Here is a 19,036-nt window from a genome sequence, read left to right on the forward strand (position 1 = left end):
TCTTTTTTAAATTTTTTTTGCCCTTATTTATTGTTATTTACCTATTTTCACTGATTTATTTTTATTTATTTATTTTTATTTATTTATTGTTCTTAATATATTTATTTACTTATTTTTATTTATTTGCTTTTATTTAATTCTTTATTAATTTTTATTTATTTATTTATGTATTTTGATTTATTTTAAATTATTCATTTTTATTTATTTATTTATTTATTTCATTTATCAATTTTTATTAATTAATTTATTGATTTTTATTTATATATTTATGTTTATTTATTTTTTTATTTATTTATTTTAATTCATATATTTATTTATTTTTATTTATTTATCAATCAAGTTTTATTTTTTATACATTTCCATTTATTTTTTTTTTATTTTTATATTCATTTGTTTTTATTGATATATTTATTCATTTGTATTTATTCATTTATTTATTTATTTATTTTGATTTATTTTTATTATTTTTTTTATATTTTTTTGATTCTAATCTTTTATTCATTTTTTATTCATTTTTTTATTTAACAAACAATAAAAAAAGTAAGAGGATGTATCCAAGACACGACCGTCGATTTGACGTAGGATTACGTGCTCGGTATTAATATTCGGCGACTGTGTCAAGGAAATCACTTTTTGCAGGCAATCGATGATAATTTTGAACACCATTGCAACAGCTGGACATTTGAGTAATCTTCAATAGTGACCTATTGAAAATTGATAAAGTGTTTATTTTAGCAGATTCGGAGGAAAATGTCCAATCGATTGGCTTGTTTAAAATTAAAATCCATCCACTATTGACCGAGTTATAAGTGGTCAAAACCTGACCACTTTTCGTAACGGGGACGATTTTCGTATTTTGAAATTGCACCCCCTATATGTTGCCAAAAGATGTAATCCTACGCCAAAAACTACAAGGTACAGCCCTATGGGGAATTACGCAATGGTGACGTAGGACTACGTGGTCTTATATAATAAATGTTATTTGTTACCTGCAGCAGGAGCTTGTGTTTTGTGCAGCAATACGAATTTAAGCGGGGTTCTCTCTGTTTGTACTCTTTAGTATGACTATGATTTCCCTGAAAAGAACCTTTTGATATAAATTTAAGTTGGGACATGTTCAAAAATTTAACTCTTTTGCAAAATCTTGGTGGCCCTGAAAAGGGCCGATGGTAGTAAAGCCTTTGGAAAATGATGATGACGTGATCCAGGCAGCTGAATCAGGAAATCGGACCGGATAATTCCATATTCTTCGGTTCAATGATTGGGCACTCGCAAGAGTCTCGACCCGTTTGCAGCTGGACAGGGGTTGAATTAGGATTGCGCGATCTCGGATCGATCTTTGGAAGATCGATCTTTTTCATACCGATTTCCGATTTTTCGGATCGATTCTTGGTCCATGAAAAGATCGAAAAAATCGATCTATTCTTTCGATCTTAAAAAATAGGTGTTAAATTTTGTTATTGTATTGACATCGAAGAAACGATTTACTCTTACCCCAGACTGCGTGGTATATTTAACAAACATAACGTCAACATCAGCACCGCTTCCTACAATGACGTCACTATTTGCGTTTCCGATATTTACGAATACAGCAACATTTGAAGGTTTTCGCTACCTCCCTCCTGTTCTTATAACTCATTTTTTACTCAATTGAATATTATAAAGGAAAGAATATCATGGGGTACCAACATAAACAAGCGTATAGTCCATTCTATATGCAAGAGTATTGATGGTCCAAAAGTGAGGATTGTTACAAACCTACATTTTTGGCTAGAGTGAAAGTGAGGATAGCAAACTAAACACTTGGAAATATTATTACGTCAGAAAGATCAATTAAAATTAAAAAAAAACCATAAGATCGATCTAAAAACCATTGATTCTTTGGTACCGATTTAAACAGTGGATTGATTTTAGAGCCAAATATATTCTCTGAAGATCGCCCAATCCTAACTTGAACTGGTGTCTGCTACAGGTTAGAAGGCCGCAGAATATCAGTGTCCACCCAGCTAAGGCTCCTCCCCTTATTAGTTTTTTGTCTAACTCCTTCTCTCAACAAGTTGGTCAATCTTAGCCTTTAGCAGAAAGACGCTTAACACTTTTTTTCGAATTTATGATCCTGTTTCACGTCATGATTCTTCTCCATGCCTGTTCAGATAAATTAATACTTTTATTTATATTCTCTACTGCGCTAAATCAAACGAGTAGAACTAAGAAGGACTGTCGGTTACGAGCTTGAATAAATGAAAATTCGATAAATATTTAATCGAATAGCTGGAAAAATCTTCACGATTAATCGTTAATCGAATAATTGAACTTTTAGGCATCCCTAGAAAATAGTGTAATTTCATGTTTTCTGGTGGTCCTTGGAAAATTGCAACCAGCAAATGTAACACAAGAACCAAAACCGGCGCGATGCTAGTTTTCATTGCTATGACGACGACTGAATTAAGGGGCTTAGACACAGAGGGATGAAAGTCAATTCTCTTCGTCGATTTCCTCTTTTGATGATCATGACTTCACTAACCTATTTCGCACTATTTCTGCTATGCTCATCTATCATCCAGAACAACAAACGTATGAATGAATGTGTTTGCCGTCGAGTTACTAGCGAAACAGAAAGTCGATTCCAAGTTTGGTTACAAGATTACAGCTCTGGAGAGCATTTTGTGTGGCGGTTGGGGGCGTGTGGTTCTGAATATGGCGATGGGTGTGCAAAATGTTACGCAATTGCATCCTCCCTATTCGCACACGCCCGAAGATCGGAGGCGAATGCCACTTTGAGTTGTTTCGTCTACTAACAACTGTCTGATGACAGTGTTGGGGAAGCAGCAATGCTACATCGATATGTTTCGTCTAGAAACGATTCTCTAATGACTGTGTTGGGGAAGCAGCATATACATGTATACAGGTTGATTTGTTAGTTATTTCGACGCGCTTGACATTTACCACTTTTTCAAGCGAATATCAACAATCAAAAGCACTGCTATCGAAGCGTAGAAATATTTCTGGTCGATTGGTAATAAAATTATTGAAATTGGTCTAGAGGCAACTGAGTTATTAACGTTCAAAACCTTTCATTATTTCGTTACATGTTCCATTTTCGGTTTTTTTTTTCAAAGTGTACCCGCATATAGAAATCACAGACGTAGTCCTACGTCAAAGAAAGCAAAAAAACGGGGGCCAAACACAAAACGCACCATACGTTACTTTTAAAAATAAATGCATTTTACTACCATCTCTCCTACACTCATCGATCAGGAATTGATTCTAGCTTTTAAACGAAATGTAGCTTTTAAACGAAACAAGTTCCGAGATTGAATGAATTGTTTTTAAATCGTCGTTGACGAAAAGATTTTACTTCGTAAGAAGATAACAGTATACACCATGGTGGATCGGAAATGACGCACTGTAAATTTTCCAAAAACAAAGTTCAAAGATTTAACAACGCTGGTTTTGCGGTAGCTGACGTCAATTGACGCGAATTTCTTTTTTTTAATTTCATTGCATCGTACTTTAACGGCGTTTGTCTCCATTTGTTTTGTTCATGCCCACGTCATCGGCGTCATCTTCGCCGTCCATGTTTAACAGCAAACACAGCAATTCAACGACATTAAAACATACACGAGACATCATCACTCATCCTACGGAAAAAACAACCCATCACCAGTCAGTCAGTCAGTCAGTCAGTCAGTCAGTCGGAGTTGTTGCGAAAGTGTCTCCATCATCACCTCCATATCCCTGCAATATGGCGACGATCGGAGACGGAAATTTAGTTATTACTCACCCATCCATGACAAACGAGCGCCTCCACTTTGACTTTTCCTAGGAAATGATGTGCCTCGTAGAAAATTATGACGGAAGAAAAAAGCTTCAACTTCTAGTGCAAAGCGATAGTCGTTCGTTCAGACCTTCTCCGCTTTTTGGCGGAACCACAGACAAACAGATATAACACATTGAATATTTTTCTCTGTGAAACATCGTCGGGAAAATACTACCGCCATCTGTTGAGTACACTGTGACGGGCAGTACGCTCAACAGATGGCGATAGTGTGTAGACGTCAAATGCAAGGGAATTGAGTAAACTAACTAATACCGTTAAATGCGTGATCGATGAACATGCGAGAGTTATGTCTGTTCGTCTGTGGTGGAACGTTCCAGAATGGAGTGCTTCACCGCCTTCAATCGTATGGGCTGGTGGAAAAGCGACTTGAGGATGCGTGGCGAAATTCACTTTTTATTAAAAGTATCAATAATGTTGTCAAAGTGCACATATTATTTCTACACAAACATCGCCATTACTACCAAGAATACAATGTAGAAATTTTTTCTCAGAAATTCGTCAGATTTCATGATGGAAAGTAGTACCTTATTGTTTCTTGCTTTGCTGCCTTTGACGAGTTTGACTAAATAAATAAATTTTGAATTGAAAGCGCTCAGAATGTTCGTAAAATCGTGATTACATCCCTGTAACTATTATTACTTAGTACTATGTTCACACAGGTTCAGACTATAGTTGATATTACCTAATATAGGCTACTTTGATAGCAAAAGTCATACATGTGATTTCCAGTAAAAAAAAATGATGAATGATAGCTCCTTGCAAGACAGCTGATCTTACGCAGTATCAGCTATAGTCTGATCGTAGTATAAACTAAGTTGAATTTGCTCGAAAACCAATTTATCCACCTCATCAACAGCCGATAGCTGATCCAACTAATCCTGTGCGATGTGAAATCCAATCGTTTTAGAGCCTAAATGGCCATGACACGCTCGTCGGTTGGTCGGTTCGCTTAGTCGTCAGTCAGTGAGAGAAAAGTGCAAACGAGGACAAAACATAACACAGGAGGAAAAAAAACTTGATTAATCCACCTACCGCTGGCCATTGCCTTTCTCATATGAGATTAAATAGCTTCATTTTATATTCTGATGCCTGTCGGAGGGGTACCGGTACATACCTGAATGTTACACTAAATACTGTTTTGCCAACTCAGGAAAGTCCACACGTCTGATCGAAATGTTTAAGCACTTGATTTGCAAATGCACAATCACATTTATTTCGAAAATCACTTTTGCATTTAAATGCGATGTGAATTGCTTGATCTGCCAGGTGAACATCGAAAACATTCTTATCAACCAGCCAACAGTCCAGGATCGAATTCCAAATCAGACCCATTAGAAAAAGGCACGTGTAAGCTCTGCCCTCTGGCAGCCTTGTTTATGTGTTTGTCGATTCATTTTTAGAGTCAGTAAAGTAGAAGTCAATAAATTAGAGTATTGTAGAACATTTAACTATGAAGTGCAAAGCTATTGATATCACCATGTGAGGCACACAGAATCCAACTGATCCCAAAGTTTAGATCGATGATTTGAATAGCTATTTTGTAGAAATAAAGCATATTCTAAAATTGTCCACCAACCTTTTACAAACGAATCTCGATGGGTGTATAATAAAGGTTCTACTTCCACTTTCATTTCCTAATTTGGCCGGCCCAATTCTGAGAAAATCAGTCATGAATAAACTAACTGTGTGAATTTTGGAAAATGTTTTAACTTTGTGAGTATACAAGAATTGTAAAATATATTAAACCAGTTGCCTGCGAACTAAATTTCAGTCAATACCTTTCAAATTACCTATAAATATCTAACATCGGTTGTAAAATGGCAGAGATATGAGTAAAAATAATGTGGATGTTTTTTAAAAGGTGTGTGTGTATTCCCTCCAACCCCCACTGGCCGGCAGTGTTATTATGGAAGAACTCTCTCTACAATGTCGCATTAACGGTCATTGTAGACAGCTTTAGTCCGGGAGTTAGAAGGTGATAGCTTTATTGCAGATCCAGCAACCCATTTCAGAATGTCTGGAGAGTCACGCCCATTGCGAGGTTACTTTCACTTACCTAAAATAAGCCCCGCATGTATGCATCCCCGTTATCATTGGATATTGGTATTACATACACGCTTCCAGGTTCGAAAATATTCTTTCCAAACCTGGCACGTATTTAGTTTATGTTTTTTTTTAATTGTAAAATGTATTTGGACTGGTCTCACCATGTTAGTTTGATCTTCCAATCCTCTTTGTTCCGTAATTTTGATTTTCTCTAAGCTTTGCATCTCATTTCGTGATGCACCTTTGTCGTAATACTTCCTTCAACGAACACAATTGTCTTGCATTGCCATGGTCATCTGGGAGGAGGTTCGCGTCTAGTGCTTTCCCCAGGAACAGTTCACGACCACCAAATGTCTTGGGCGTATCCAGCGAGCCATCTTTCATATTGCTCGCAATCTCCGACATCGGCAAGAGACCAGCAGCCGAGCACTTTTGCAAGCGGAAACCTTGCTGATTCACGACGGACACATTATCAACACGCTCCCGGGCTAATTCACTAACCGGACCGATCTCTCAATAGAACTACACGCCGAAAGAACCGGACTCGCGGGAGACAATGGAAACCGACACCGAACAATGGAACTGAAACTGCATCGTATATTTTGGAGGTTAGATTCAAGGTCAACCGAGTCACTCAAGGCAAACACAGACAAAACACGATATATCGCTAAATGATACTTCACGAACACTTGAAACTTAATTTCTGCACACAAATTTACAAATTTAAAGCAACAAATGTTTAATTCGCTGACGAAAAATACGCAGCAAAAGAAAAACATGTCAGCTTTCAAGCGCGGCCTGCTGCGATCTGTGGATGTTTTTTAAAGGGTAACCCCAAACTTATGATCGAGAATGTAAGCAACAAATATTTACACTCATTGTTCGCAAAACAAACAAAAACACTCCGAGCAAATCCATTTTTTTTTAACGGCGCCGGTGGTGTAGTGGTAAGCGTGATTACCTCTCTGCCTAGCAGGCCTGGGTTCAATCCTAGTCGGCGCCGCCGGGATGTTCTGAGGCATAACATCTCTGATCACGCCTTCCTTCGGATGGGAAGTAAAGCCGTTGGTCCCCGGTTCATGAGTTGATGGGTCGATAGGTAGGGTCCAGGTGTGGGAGCTGCCTTCTGGCACGTCGGAAGCATTGGTGCTCAGCACGGAAAACAAGATCAACGGAAAAAACAAACCAAAAGGTAAAAAAAAAAATTCGCAAAACAAACAAAAAACACTCCCAGCAAATCCATTTTTTCTGCGTTCATTCGTAGACCGAACAAAAACCTAGAAAAATCAAAGGCGTTTCCTGCGTTATATGACGGAATTAAAACTCGTAGAACGAATTTGGAATCAAGAAGCAGTGTTAGATTTCTAACAATATCTCAAAAATTTGTGACTCTTTATCAAATCCAATGGTACGTATAGAAAGGTAAATAAATTTGGAAGTGATCTATTGTATAATCTCTTCATTGTTGGGTTCATATCCGTTCAAAAAATAGAGGTTAAGTGCGGGTTGTGCTTAGTAGGACGAAAATTAGATCAAAAACCCTATGCCTGCAACAAAATGTACGATCGTATTAATTTAGTGGAACAAACAATATTGCAACCAGTTGTATTCAAATTGGTTCTGTAATCACCGAGAAAAACTACAAGGGACAGCCCTATGGGGTTGTACGCAATGGTGACGTACGACTACGTGGTCTTATGTAAGAAATCTTATTTGTTAACTGCAGCAGAAGCTTGTGTTTTGAGTAGGAATAGGAATTTGAGCGGGATTCTCTCTGATTATACTCCCTAGTATTATTTTTCTTTCCTTTATTTACCGTTGGTCTCTGTTCCGCAATATAGTGCCAATCACCAACCGACATCGATTGCCATCCATTGACGACAATCGAATGTGCAGGAAGGCACCGTAGGATATCGCAACACACATAGGCCGGGAACAACGGCTTACTTCCCTTCGACTGGGATTGAACCCAGACCTACTCTTTAGTATGACGCGCTTGACATAAATGGCCCACAGCGACTCACGAATAGCTACTAATTCCGATCAATATCGGTGCGGCTTCTTCTCCTTCTATGGGTGCTCATGTGGGCTCCAGCTTGCTGCTTGCAGGTAGCCTTTCGTTGTTTACTGGAGAACACCACCACTCATCATCACGCGGTGATTCAATAAACACTGTTTGGTGAGACCGGATGGAATTCAACTTTGAAATCTGTGTTAGGGAAATCGCTTTTCACAGCTAATTATCATGGCATCAATTGCACATTCATGCAATTTTCAATATTGACATTTTTAAAATTGATAAAGTCTTAGATGCGTAAAAATATTTCTGATCCATTATTATAAAAATCACAGAGGTAGTCCTACGTCAAAACCAGTGAGTAACAGTTTTATCGCAAAATTTCGTTCACATCTCCGAAACTATATGTCCGATGGAGATGAAATTCAATAGAGTTCAGCCATCGCCGAGAAAATCGAGTGAGTTACAAACACGCACACAAACATTTTCCAATCTCGTCGAGCAGAGTCAATTGGAATATGAAACTTGACTCCTTTCGGGCCTAGGATCGAAAATGTGTTTTTCGAGTGATATTATAGCCTTTCGGTACACCTCTGTGCACGAGAAAGGCAAAAAATGTAAATTTCTATATATAAAACGAGCCATGGCTATAACCAATCACAAGGAGAGGACCACCCGCCTGCTCTTGACTTTGGGGCTCGAACATCCCTTTTCGGATCGGATGAGCAAAAAAATGTAAACACCACGGGAGGGGTAGGGGGTAGGGTGGTAGATGAATGGCGCTCACACTTCATTTCGGTCGCTTGTTTGTCAGTCATCTTCGACTGGAAATTTCACCGAAACCATCACAAGTCACGACGGCGTGCATTGAAATTAGTTCCAGGATTACACTTTTCCATCGCATTTGACCTTGTTTTCGGTGATGTGCTTTCGGAGGGAAAATAAACTTAAGTTCCGACACAAATTGACAGGATTTCATCTTGTGCGATTTTTATAAAATTTAACAAAAAATATGCCTTAGACCGCGGCCAGAGTAGACGCGACACGCGATGCGATTCACGCAAGGAATAATAATAAATAATAAGATTCTTTTGAATTGGTCGCGTCGCGTCGCGAATCGCGTCTACCCTGACCACGGCCTTACAACTGTCCAGATGTCTAATGAAGTTGTTCTATTGCAAGTGAAATTGTTGCGACACAATTGAGGTGGTGAAAAGTAACATCTTCTAGTACCACTTCTACAAACAGACATCAACAGATCTGATAAACCATTTATGTAAATTTAGGTGCATTCAGCCAGATTGATTGTTCGTATTATCGGATTCCAGAGAACCGTATTTATGAAAATGCAATTTTCGTCCTCGGCAGATGTGACCACCCTTAGGGCTCTGCACTGAGGAAGATTGCTGTGTAAAATACCAAGCAAGCTGTGAAAGTCAGTCGATACTGTTTTCCAAGGCCAACTTTGCACTATGTACAATTCGAATCTCAATAGTTTATAGGCTATTGACAAACAACGCGGGGCGGCTCCTCTTGTTATTCAATTTCAAATCCATTTCAAATCGACTCCTGTGTCGTTCGAAGGAATAAGCCGGTGCCGAGTGTCGGTGTGCCAGTTCCCAACAAACAAGCCAACCAACAACAGAGAAGGCGGCTTACGGGAAACGAAGTGATAAATAGTTCATGAGTTGAGATGCAGCCGCTCATCAGCTTCGTTCGTCGATGTCGTCGACGGCAAAAAAAAAGCTCCGAATGAACGTGATTACGTGAGTTAGGGGAGGTGGCTTTACACGTGGCATTATCGAAATGGTGACTATAAACAAAACACCAGCGTCAGGCAAACGTGTAGCATTTTGCTTGACAATCTAAAGCTGAGAAAGTTGAGGAAGGGGAAACCCCTTCAACAGAATGGAAAAGTTTTCCATAACATTCGGGGAAGGTAGCGCATAAGCACCAGCGTGATTGAAATGTGCTAAGTGGTACAAATAAAGCTTGAAATATATGAGACTCAATGCCACTTTTCTCTAGACTATTTTGTTACGTTTATAGTGCACGGCTGCGGCCATCTGGTTCTGATAATGTGGGTGATAGAAGTAAATTACATTTCATGAGCAAAACTTGAGGTTACGAAACGAGTAATTGACAGTTGCAGCAGCCAGCAACAACGAAGCAAGCCCTGACGAAAAAGGAAGCACCACAATGATTACAGTTCCATTCTCGGTTAAACATCATTTATCACGTTTAATGGCAAATTGAACATGCCGCAGTGCTGCATGCTCGGTTTTACAATAGGCTTGCTGGTTGAAATTTTCTCACATTAATTTGTTTATTATTGATGCACCTTTATTGTACGGGAGTCACAAATGACATTTGACAACGATTGAACATCAGTTAGTGGCATTTCCCCGTTTTCACATAACGAATTCATAAGTGCAGCTGAAATGCACGTGTCTTGCCATGCGTTGAATTTTCATAAGTAGCGCAGCTGGCCTTGAAGTAATTTCAGTTGAATCACTCACAGTGGGTAATAAATAACCTTTCGGTATTTTTCCCCCGAGCGGAATCACCCACACTGTGCTGCGCGTACGTTGTACTTTGACGAACGACGTGAACAGGGAAAAGTGCATCGAGTATGATTGCCCGAAACGGCACGTGAAATAGTTTTGCATTTCGATGCGGGTGGTTAAACATTATTAATAGATTGGAAAAGTTGAGTTATTTGCCGAACATTATGTGTGGAAAAATAGTGTGGGTTTTCACCAGCCATCTTCAATGGTCCATTGGTCTTGACAATAGCTGGCTTCAATAAATATAAAAGTATATTGAACAAGTCACAAGCTCGCACAAATCAAGCCAATCACACGTCCAATTAGCAGACGGAAACTGTACCACACACCGAAGTGAAACGCTACAAACAAAGGTCGATAAAACCCACTCAACGCACATTATGGAATCCATTATGCTCGGGAAAAGTTCCGCTTGCTTCACGGTACAAAACAAAAGAAGGATTACTAAACTATGATTGACGTAAACAACCTTTTTTCTTGGGACGGAAATATAACTGTCATTTGTCATGTCCGACTTCAAAATCAGTGAAATAATCAACCTTTTCTGTGTTCTCGGGTTCTAGCTGTGGCAAGAAGGGCTCCGAGCAAGTACCCACAATAACAAGATGAACAACGTCTGCGTCAGGACAAATCTCATGAAGCAGTAAGTTCAACTACACGTGTCAGTTTGTTTTTGTCGGAGTTGCCGAGTAGATTGAGTATTGCTGCCAGCCTTGTAGTTTGCTAGAGTAATTTACGAAAATTATCATTATTCACGGACCAAGAATGTAGAAATTGCCAGATTTCCATCGGGAGCCGCACACTCATTACAGTAAACCTCAACTGCGTTGTTATCCGCAAGTCACGTCCGTCCAGATTGTTTCGCGCGTCATAAAGCATATGTGTGAGCAATGACCTTTCACCCGCACCCGCCGACGATTGGTTCCTAGAACACGCACCTTTGATGTCCACATTTCCAGCACCATTCTCTTTTCCCTCATCAGCGACGGTTATTGCTAAATCATGGCTACTGTGATGTGATGGGGCGGTAAAAAGCTCTATGCTTGCAGCAATTCAAACCCCTCAATCGCAGTAGGTATAGGTGCTTGCATTGCGTTGCTGAGCGACCGGCGGTGATGGTTCTAAACTTGTCACAAAGGGGAATGACAAATGACCGGCTACAATCGTAGATCATCATTATGTGCCGAGAACGTCTACTTGGGTCAAGTACAATAACGCGTGCAGAGCAACTCACTTGAGTGTATGTTTTCAATTAAATTATACTTGCTAACTACACCACGGGAGGATGCTGGACAATATCTTGTTATCCCCAATTTGAGACTACCACCAACTACTTTGTACCTATTTCTTACACTATTATTGAAAACGATAGGATTCAATTTTCCATGAGCAAACAATGTCTGATCCACTTGACCCGTTCCGAAAAGGGAGCTCGGTGGTGCATTTACCCTAATCCAATTGACACTAGCAACGTGTAGCAAATGGACTTCCCCCTCAACAAATAGAATTATAATCGACTCCTGCCCCTCCCAGCTCACGCTTACGCCCTCACATACGAGTTGGAGGGTTGCTTTCCGTTTTTTTTTGCCAGCATATCCATACATACAAAGATCCCGAGAAAGGGGGACGGGGTTTCCTTATTGCCTGAGAGTATCTTTTGATGCTAAAAAGGGATGCTTTTTGATTGAATTATACTTTACTGCCGTGCTACTGATCATAATAGACTTGGCCAAATGGCGATGTTCGAACCGTGTGAGTGTGAGTGTGAATATCCATGCGAAAGGAATCAATTTTATGTCCCGGGACAAGTGACATTCAATCGAACCACTCAGGAACTTTAACATGCATTTTCCTTATGTTAACAAAGTAACATGGGTCCTGGGTATGTCATGGCACTTTTTGATAACACGATGTTTAACTGTCAGATCCAATCAAATCCTGCTCCATTTGAATTTGGATCGATTGAATTTGACAGTCCATTTTTTTTTTACTTTATTTAATAGTATAGACACCAAACCGGTTGCCCCCGTAAGAATAAACAAAGTATTTTAATTGGAAATTCAATTTCATTACCCACTAGAAGCAATCGAATTAGGATCACTTAGCGATGGCACGACGTGAGAGATGCAACAACGTACATATTGCCACACGCGCTCCAATTTGCCAATCAACGATCTAACGATATAACTACTTCAAACGACCTCTTTTGACAACAGGCATATCGTCGTCTGTACAGCTGGCTGTATGGATATGCATTGAGCTTTTATTGCTACGTATAGCCAGTCCTTCATCTGCATATCAAAGAAGGCGTATCAAATGGTGACACAAGTAATCATCGCACGAGCAAACTAAACACTGTGCGCGCGAGATCTCGGTAAATTGAGCCAATTTCGCATGCGAGTTATTGTCGCTGGCTAATCACTGTCGATAAAAATAAATCGCACTGTTCGCAAGCATGAGATTTGCATTTTCTGGTGAAGGATTCTCTAAAATACTGAACTTGAAAATTGCATCAGGAAGTTTCAAAAATGTTGACACACATCTATTCTCTCTCACATGCTAATACACTCTGGATCTGCAACAGAAGGATGCGATTGTGATCATTGTTGTGACAGTTACAGTGAAGCACAGCTTCGGCAGGTGTAACTCAAATCAAGCGCATTTTTTTTAGGGATGGTCCATTAATTATGTCACGTAAATTTGGCCCATTTTCAACCCCCCCCCCCTTTGTCACATTTTTTGTAGGAACCTTAATTTTTTTTTGTATGGCTCGTCACAGTTTTCAAAACCCCCCTCCCCCTAAATGTGTGACATAATTAATGGACAACCCCTTAGAAATTTGAAAACGAAGTAGGCTGCAATAATTTTAATCGATCGTCACAGTGGAAATTTTTATTTTACACTTTACATGGCCAATGAGATCAACCCAAATTGTATTTTAGTTTACTCATAAATCGCAAAAAGTGTAAATTTTCCTTTTGTTTTCTTGTGGAAAAGTTCAAATATCTGCCGGAAAATGACGAAAAGTTTACTTGTAGTACCAAATAAACTGAGTGAATCCAATTTTGAATTTTTTCAATTTTCCCTGGAAAATCTGGGAAAACTCAAGAAAATTTACTCAGCACTGAGTTCCTGCGCTTTTTGAGATTTATGAGTAAACTGTACTCAAATTTGGGTCGATCCAGTGGCCATGTAACAACCGCTTAATACCCCATACTATGGCTTATATCATGTAATATGGGCTGTCTTGCAATGAGCACTCATACATCTAGTTTTCACTGGAAATCCTACGTATGAGTGCTCATTGCAAGACAGCCATATATAACATGATATTGGCCATAGTCTGTACGGGGTATAAAGGGATAATGAAGAACAAAACCTGAATTTATCCACCTGTAGTGATATTTGATTATTTGACTTAATAATTAAAGTTCCGATGAAAATGCTTAAATCTGCATTCAAGGAAGGAAAGTCAAACCATTTACGAACAGGTCATAGTGGACTACATGAAAGTGCTGTACTTTGGGAAGTTTAAATATTTTTAATACCCTGTTCACATTACAGCCTATGTTATATGCGACAGTTAGAAGATACTGAGAGGTTAGCACATATCATCGGCAAGAGACGTGCGTGTGAGAAAATTTGCGAAAAAATCTAAGGGCACCGGTGGGATTCGAACCCGAATCACGTAATATAGGCTGTCTTGCAATGAACACTCATACATAAGATTTCCAGTGAAAACTAGATGTATTAGTGCTCATTGCAAGACAGCCTAAATATATTACGTGATATAGGCTGTAATGTGAACGGGATATAAGGGGTAGATTCTGAGAAGAAATTGAAGAAATTGTTTAAGATTCTGGAGCTAGAACTTTCAGAAAAGTGTAACAGTAAGCTGTGCGAGATAAATCCTCTATGGACGTGCATTCAATATCAGGGTGGCCACAAAGGGTTGTTCAAAATCAGATTTGGGTCCACATGGACTCACTAATTGAAACAGTTTGGCACCCATGGTAAGAAACATTTATGATCTTTGAAGTTACTGGCAACACTGTACTTTCACTGCGCCTGCTCAGCGCATGTGACAAATCATCGTTGTTAACAAATCAATGTTAATGCATTTTGAAACGCAACCTAGGATTTTCGCTTGATTCCTCAAAACCTAGTTGGATTCCCCACAAGAATCCCGAACAGTGCACATCCTAATGTCTGTCCAAAACAGTTATTCATTCCGCGCAATGTAGACCAAAATCAGGGTAATCACTTATGATCAATATCGCATTAGTGGTGGTTAAAGAAAACTTAGGTCAACACAAACGCAAGTGGAATCACTTTTCAGTACTTGAGTACACCACGGACGAAGTCAGCCTTTAGCAGCGGAACACTTTCGTCGCATTCTTCAGTAGGTACAAGCAGTGATGGAAAAGTTCATGAAAACTCACTATGACTCGCGAACTTTTCCCTTGGTGAACTTCGTGAAATATCGCGAACTTTTCCAACACTGGGTACAAGACATTGGGCACCTCAAATCGTGTATCCACGTTGTGCCGGTTCGATGCCAGTTTGCCATCGGATCTGCGCAGCCGATTGCGATCCCCGAAAGAGTTCCAGCGATTTCACAACATTATCAGCAGCTTTCCCCGGCGGGTGTACATTTCAAATGCTATCAGATGCGCTTCGATGCTGTCTTTGTTTTGGAACTGTATCGAGTTTTCGGGATGATTCTCCGGTCGGTTTAGTTTGTCCAGCCTCTGGATCATCGCTTTGGTTTGGATTCCACTGCTTGTTGTGTGAAAACATAAGAGAAGAGGTGACAATACGGGGGTAAAAATGAACCACTTTTCTGTCAAACGTGAACCAGCTCGTGATTGGCTGATTTGATGTGCGTAAGATAGAGATAGAGATAGAAATTAAAGAGTAAGAAGCCAACTGTCACCTCTTCCTCTTAAGGTGAAAACAAAACATTCGAACTGTCAAACTAAACGGGTTGCCAAACATGCCATTACCGTGGACCACCGAAAATCTGACCGTTTTTAAACTGAACCCTTTTTATTTTGAACCCGGTAATCTGCACGCCGTGTAGACTAAAAATAGCTAAAACATCATTCAGCATATGGAATCGAGGAAAGCGAAATGGAACATTGCGAAACGGGACGCAAAAATCAAAACAAAACAGCAAATAAGGCTACCAGAAACATGGAATTCTGATGCTGATAGGATTACTAGTAGTGCAAATTAAAAATGAACCCCGTTAATATGGATAAAGTGTCGTTCAGATTGGTGGGGGTCCCCGGTATTCACAAGCAAATAAAAAGTCAGTACGATGACTGGCACTCTCGGCACTGCTGGCACAGCTGTGGCACACGTGAGACACACTGAGAAAAATTTGGTTCAATATAAGCGTGTAGAGTAACCACCCTTTGGGCTCGCCCTTGGTTGACCACTAAATTCAAGTGTTAAAATGTTAACTTATTTGAATAAAAACTGACTGTGCACAAACCATTTATAGTTTCTGTGGGTATTACTATGGGAACAGCAAACTTTTTGTTCATACCTTTTTAAAAATTCACCATATTGATTTACAAAATAATTTGATGGCTATGCTTGTATTAAATTTACTTACAATACAGTGTTGCTAACCAAGCAACTGCTTTATCATGTCATAAGATTACCAATCTCTTAAATAATTAATAACTATTGAATGTGTTGTTTGACTTAAAAACGATATTATGCAAAGTTGTAGCTGAGAAAATTTCCTACGAAAATGACTATCGAACTTTCTCTCAGAGAAATATAACAAAGCATAGAAGGCAAAGAATGAAGAGTTTGTATTTTCCATAGTAATTCCCAAGCAAATTTAAAATGGTTTGTGCACAGTCAGTTTCTAACCAAACGAGTTCAAATTTTGGGAGGCTAATCATATCATATTGAACCATTTAATCACTATGGACCGAAAATTTCAAAATTTGCATCAGTCTATTAAGTATATATGCTTTTCTCCGATGCGATTTGGGTTTTCTCCCAGTTTTCCCGGTTTTCCCCGGTAAATCCGAATTCCCGGCTTTTCCCTGGATTTCTCGGTAACGGTTATTTTTAATGAGAAACCTGAGATAATTTTTATGAGTATTTAAAGAGAATTATAAATAGAATTTAAGGAAATTCCGAGAAAAATACCATAATAATCACATTTTGACATTAATTTTAAAAAATTAGTAAAAGTAAAAAGAATTTCTAAGGAAATTTACTAGAAAATTCTTTGGAAAATTTCAAAGGAATCTAAGGAATTCTAAGAAGGATTCCGTGGAAATTCTCCAAAGCGAATTCCAAGGTATTGCGAGAAGAGTTTTCTGTTAGTTTTAACAAGAATATCATGAAAATGTTGAATTCTACACTGAGAAAATTCCAAAGATTGTTTGTGTCCCACACGTGAATTTTTGCAATGTGATCAACAAATGATATATATGTGTCGCACACATACCTAGCCCTCCGTTACTTGCGCTGTTGTACTTTGTTAGACACACATGAGTTTTCCATTGCCATTTTGTTGCTGCGTTACCAATCGATCTGAAACCAACGAGTATTCCTCAAAAAACTTTTTTTGATCTAAACAAGCTAAACTTTGATTACAGTAAACACCTAAAAATGCGGATAATAGGGAAAATGTAAATGGAAACCGCGTAAACTGTGACCATACTACGTGGGATTTGACTTCATTGATTACAACATGGAATATATCCAGATCCTAACCAGATAGTAAGTTACTGTATCCGACAAAGTTGTTCAGGAGCTCATAGCCTTGTCGCTGGCGGACAGTAGTTCAGAACTTTCTCACAACGTAGCGCTAGTATACATGTGAAATTCTCGCATGTAATATATTTCGAGATCCTGACCAGATAGAAAGTTACTGTCTTTCACAAAGTTTTTCAGGAGGTCAAAGCCTATTGCTTGGTGCTCAATAGTTTAGAATTTGCTCACTACGCGACGCTAGTATACACGTGAAATTCTCATATAAAATATCTCGAGTTCCCAACCAGATAAAAAGGTACTGTCTTCAGCATAGTTGTTCAGGAGGTCAAGGTTTTTTCGCAGATGGATAGTAATTCAGAGTTTTCTCACTTTGCGGCGCTACTATACAGGTGAAACTCTTGCATATAAAATATCTCTAGATCCTGACCAGATAGAAAGTAAATGTATTCGGCAAAGTTTTTCAGGAAGTCAAGATCTTTTTGTTCAGTAACAATAGTTCAGAATGTTCTCACTATGCGGCGCTAGTATATATGTGCATTTCTAGTTTATTAAATAGCTCGAGATCTTGATCAGCTAGGAAGTTCCTGTTTTCGGCAAATTTGTTTAGGGGGTCAAGAATTTTTGGCTGGTAAACAGTAGTTCAGAATTTTCTCACTACGTGGCGTTAGTATACATGTACACTTCTCGCATATGCTATATCTCGAGAGGCTGATCAGATAGAAAGTTACTGTCTACCACAAAGTTGTTCAGGAGGTCAAGGTCTTTTGGCTGGTGGACAGTAGTTCAGAATTTTCTCACTTCATGGTGCTTGAATACATGTGAAATTCTCGCAGACAAAATATCTCAAGTTCTTGACCAGATAGAAAATAACTGTCGTCGGCAAAGTTGTTCAGGAGATCACAAAATTTTTGCACGTGGACAGTTGTTCAAAATTTTCTCACTACGTAGCGCTAGTGAAATGTGAAATTTTCGCCTGTGATATATCTCGAGATCCTGACCAGATAGAAAGATATTGTCTTGAACAAAGTTGTTCAGGAGGTTAAAGCTTATTTTTTGGTGCACAATGTTTCAGAATTTTCTCATTACGCGGCTCTAGTGTACACGTAAAATTTCCACGTATAAAATTTTCGAGATCCTGGCCAAATAGAAAATTACTGTCTTCGGCAAAGTTGTTTAGGAGATCAAAGCTGTTTTGCTGGTGAACAGTAAATAGTTCAGAAAATTTTCGGTATGTGGCGCTAGTGTGCATGTAAAATATTTTTATATGCTATAGCTTAAGGTCAGGAAGTAACTGTCATCGTCAAAGTTGTACATGCGGCAAAGTTCTTCCGGATGGTGAACATGCAAATGTGTTTTGTTCAAAGCTCTCTCGTTTTACGTCCAATTTTTGATCTCCTTAGGTCATTTGAATGGTATGAATGGTATAGCATAAAGGTTCTACTACTACTTTTAATTTCAATATTTTTTTCAAGTCAATTCTGAAGAAATCAATCATGATTCTTCAGAATAACTTTTGAAAAATATTGTTACTTTGGGTGAACTTTTGGTATACAAAATTTGAAAATGATATTGAGCAATTTGCCTCTTCGTATTTCCATTCAAAATCTTTCGAGTGTTCTAAAAAGAACGAAAATTTGACGTTTTTAGGAGGTGTCCTTAAACTTATGATCGGGAGTGTACGGTTTTATAAATTTCTCCATTCAACTGAGCAAAAGTGCCTCACTCTCTGAGTTAGTTTCGTTGTCCGTGCAAACATAAATACAGGGATTTTTTTTGTTCTTACTTACCTTACCAATCAGGCTAAGGCCTTGTTGTCCT

General features: G+C 38.8%; 1 protein-coding gene across 6 annotated transcripts in view; it reads left to right on the plus strand.

The window, feature by feature from the left end:
• norpA (no receptor potential A) overlaps positions 1 to 19,036 on the plus strand; it is a 180,611-nt gene that overhangs the window by 142,530 nt on the left and 19,045 nt on the right. The window contains exon 5 of one of the 6 annotated variants that reach the window (XM_065239434.1): positions 11,035 to 11,114. The exons of the other annotated variants lie outside the window; for them this stretch is intronic. Coding sequence (XP_065095506.1) covers positions 11,035 to 11,114 — 80 coding nt within the window. The remainder of the gene's footprint in view (positions 1 to 11,034; positions 11,115 to 19,036) is intronic. 6 annotated transcript variants of the gene reach the window in all.

Source organism: Ochlerotatus camptorhynchus, unplaced genomic scaffold, assembly GCF_037179485.1.
Source record: "Ochlerotatus camptorhynchus isolate MF236.1 unplaced genomic scaffold, CSIRO-AGI_Acam_v1.1 ptg000055l, whole genome shotgun sequence".
NCBI classification, from domain to species: Eukaryota; Metazoa; Arthropoda; class Insecta; order Diptera; family Culicidae; genus Ochlerotatus; species Ochlerotatus camptorhynchus.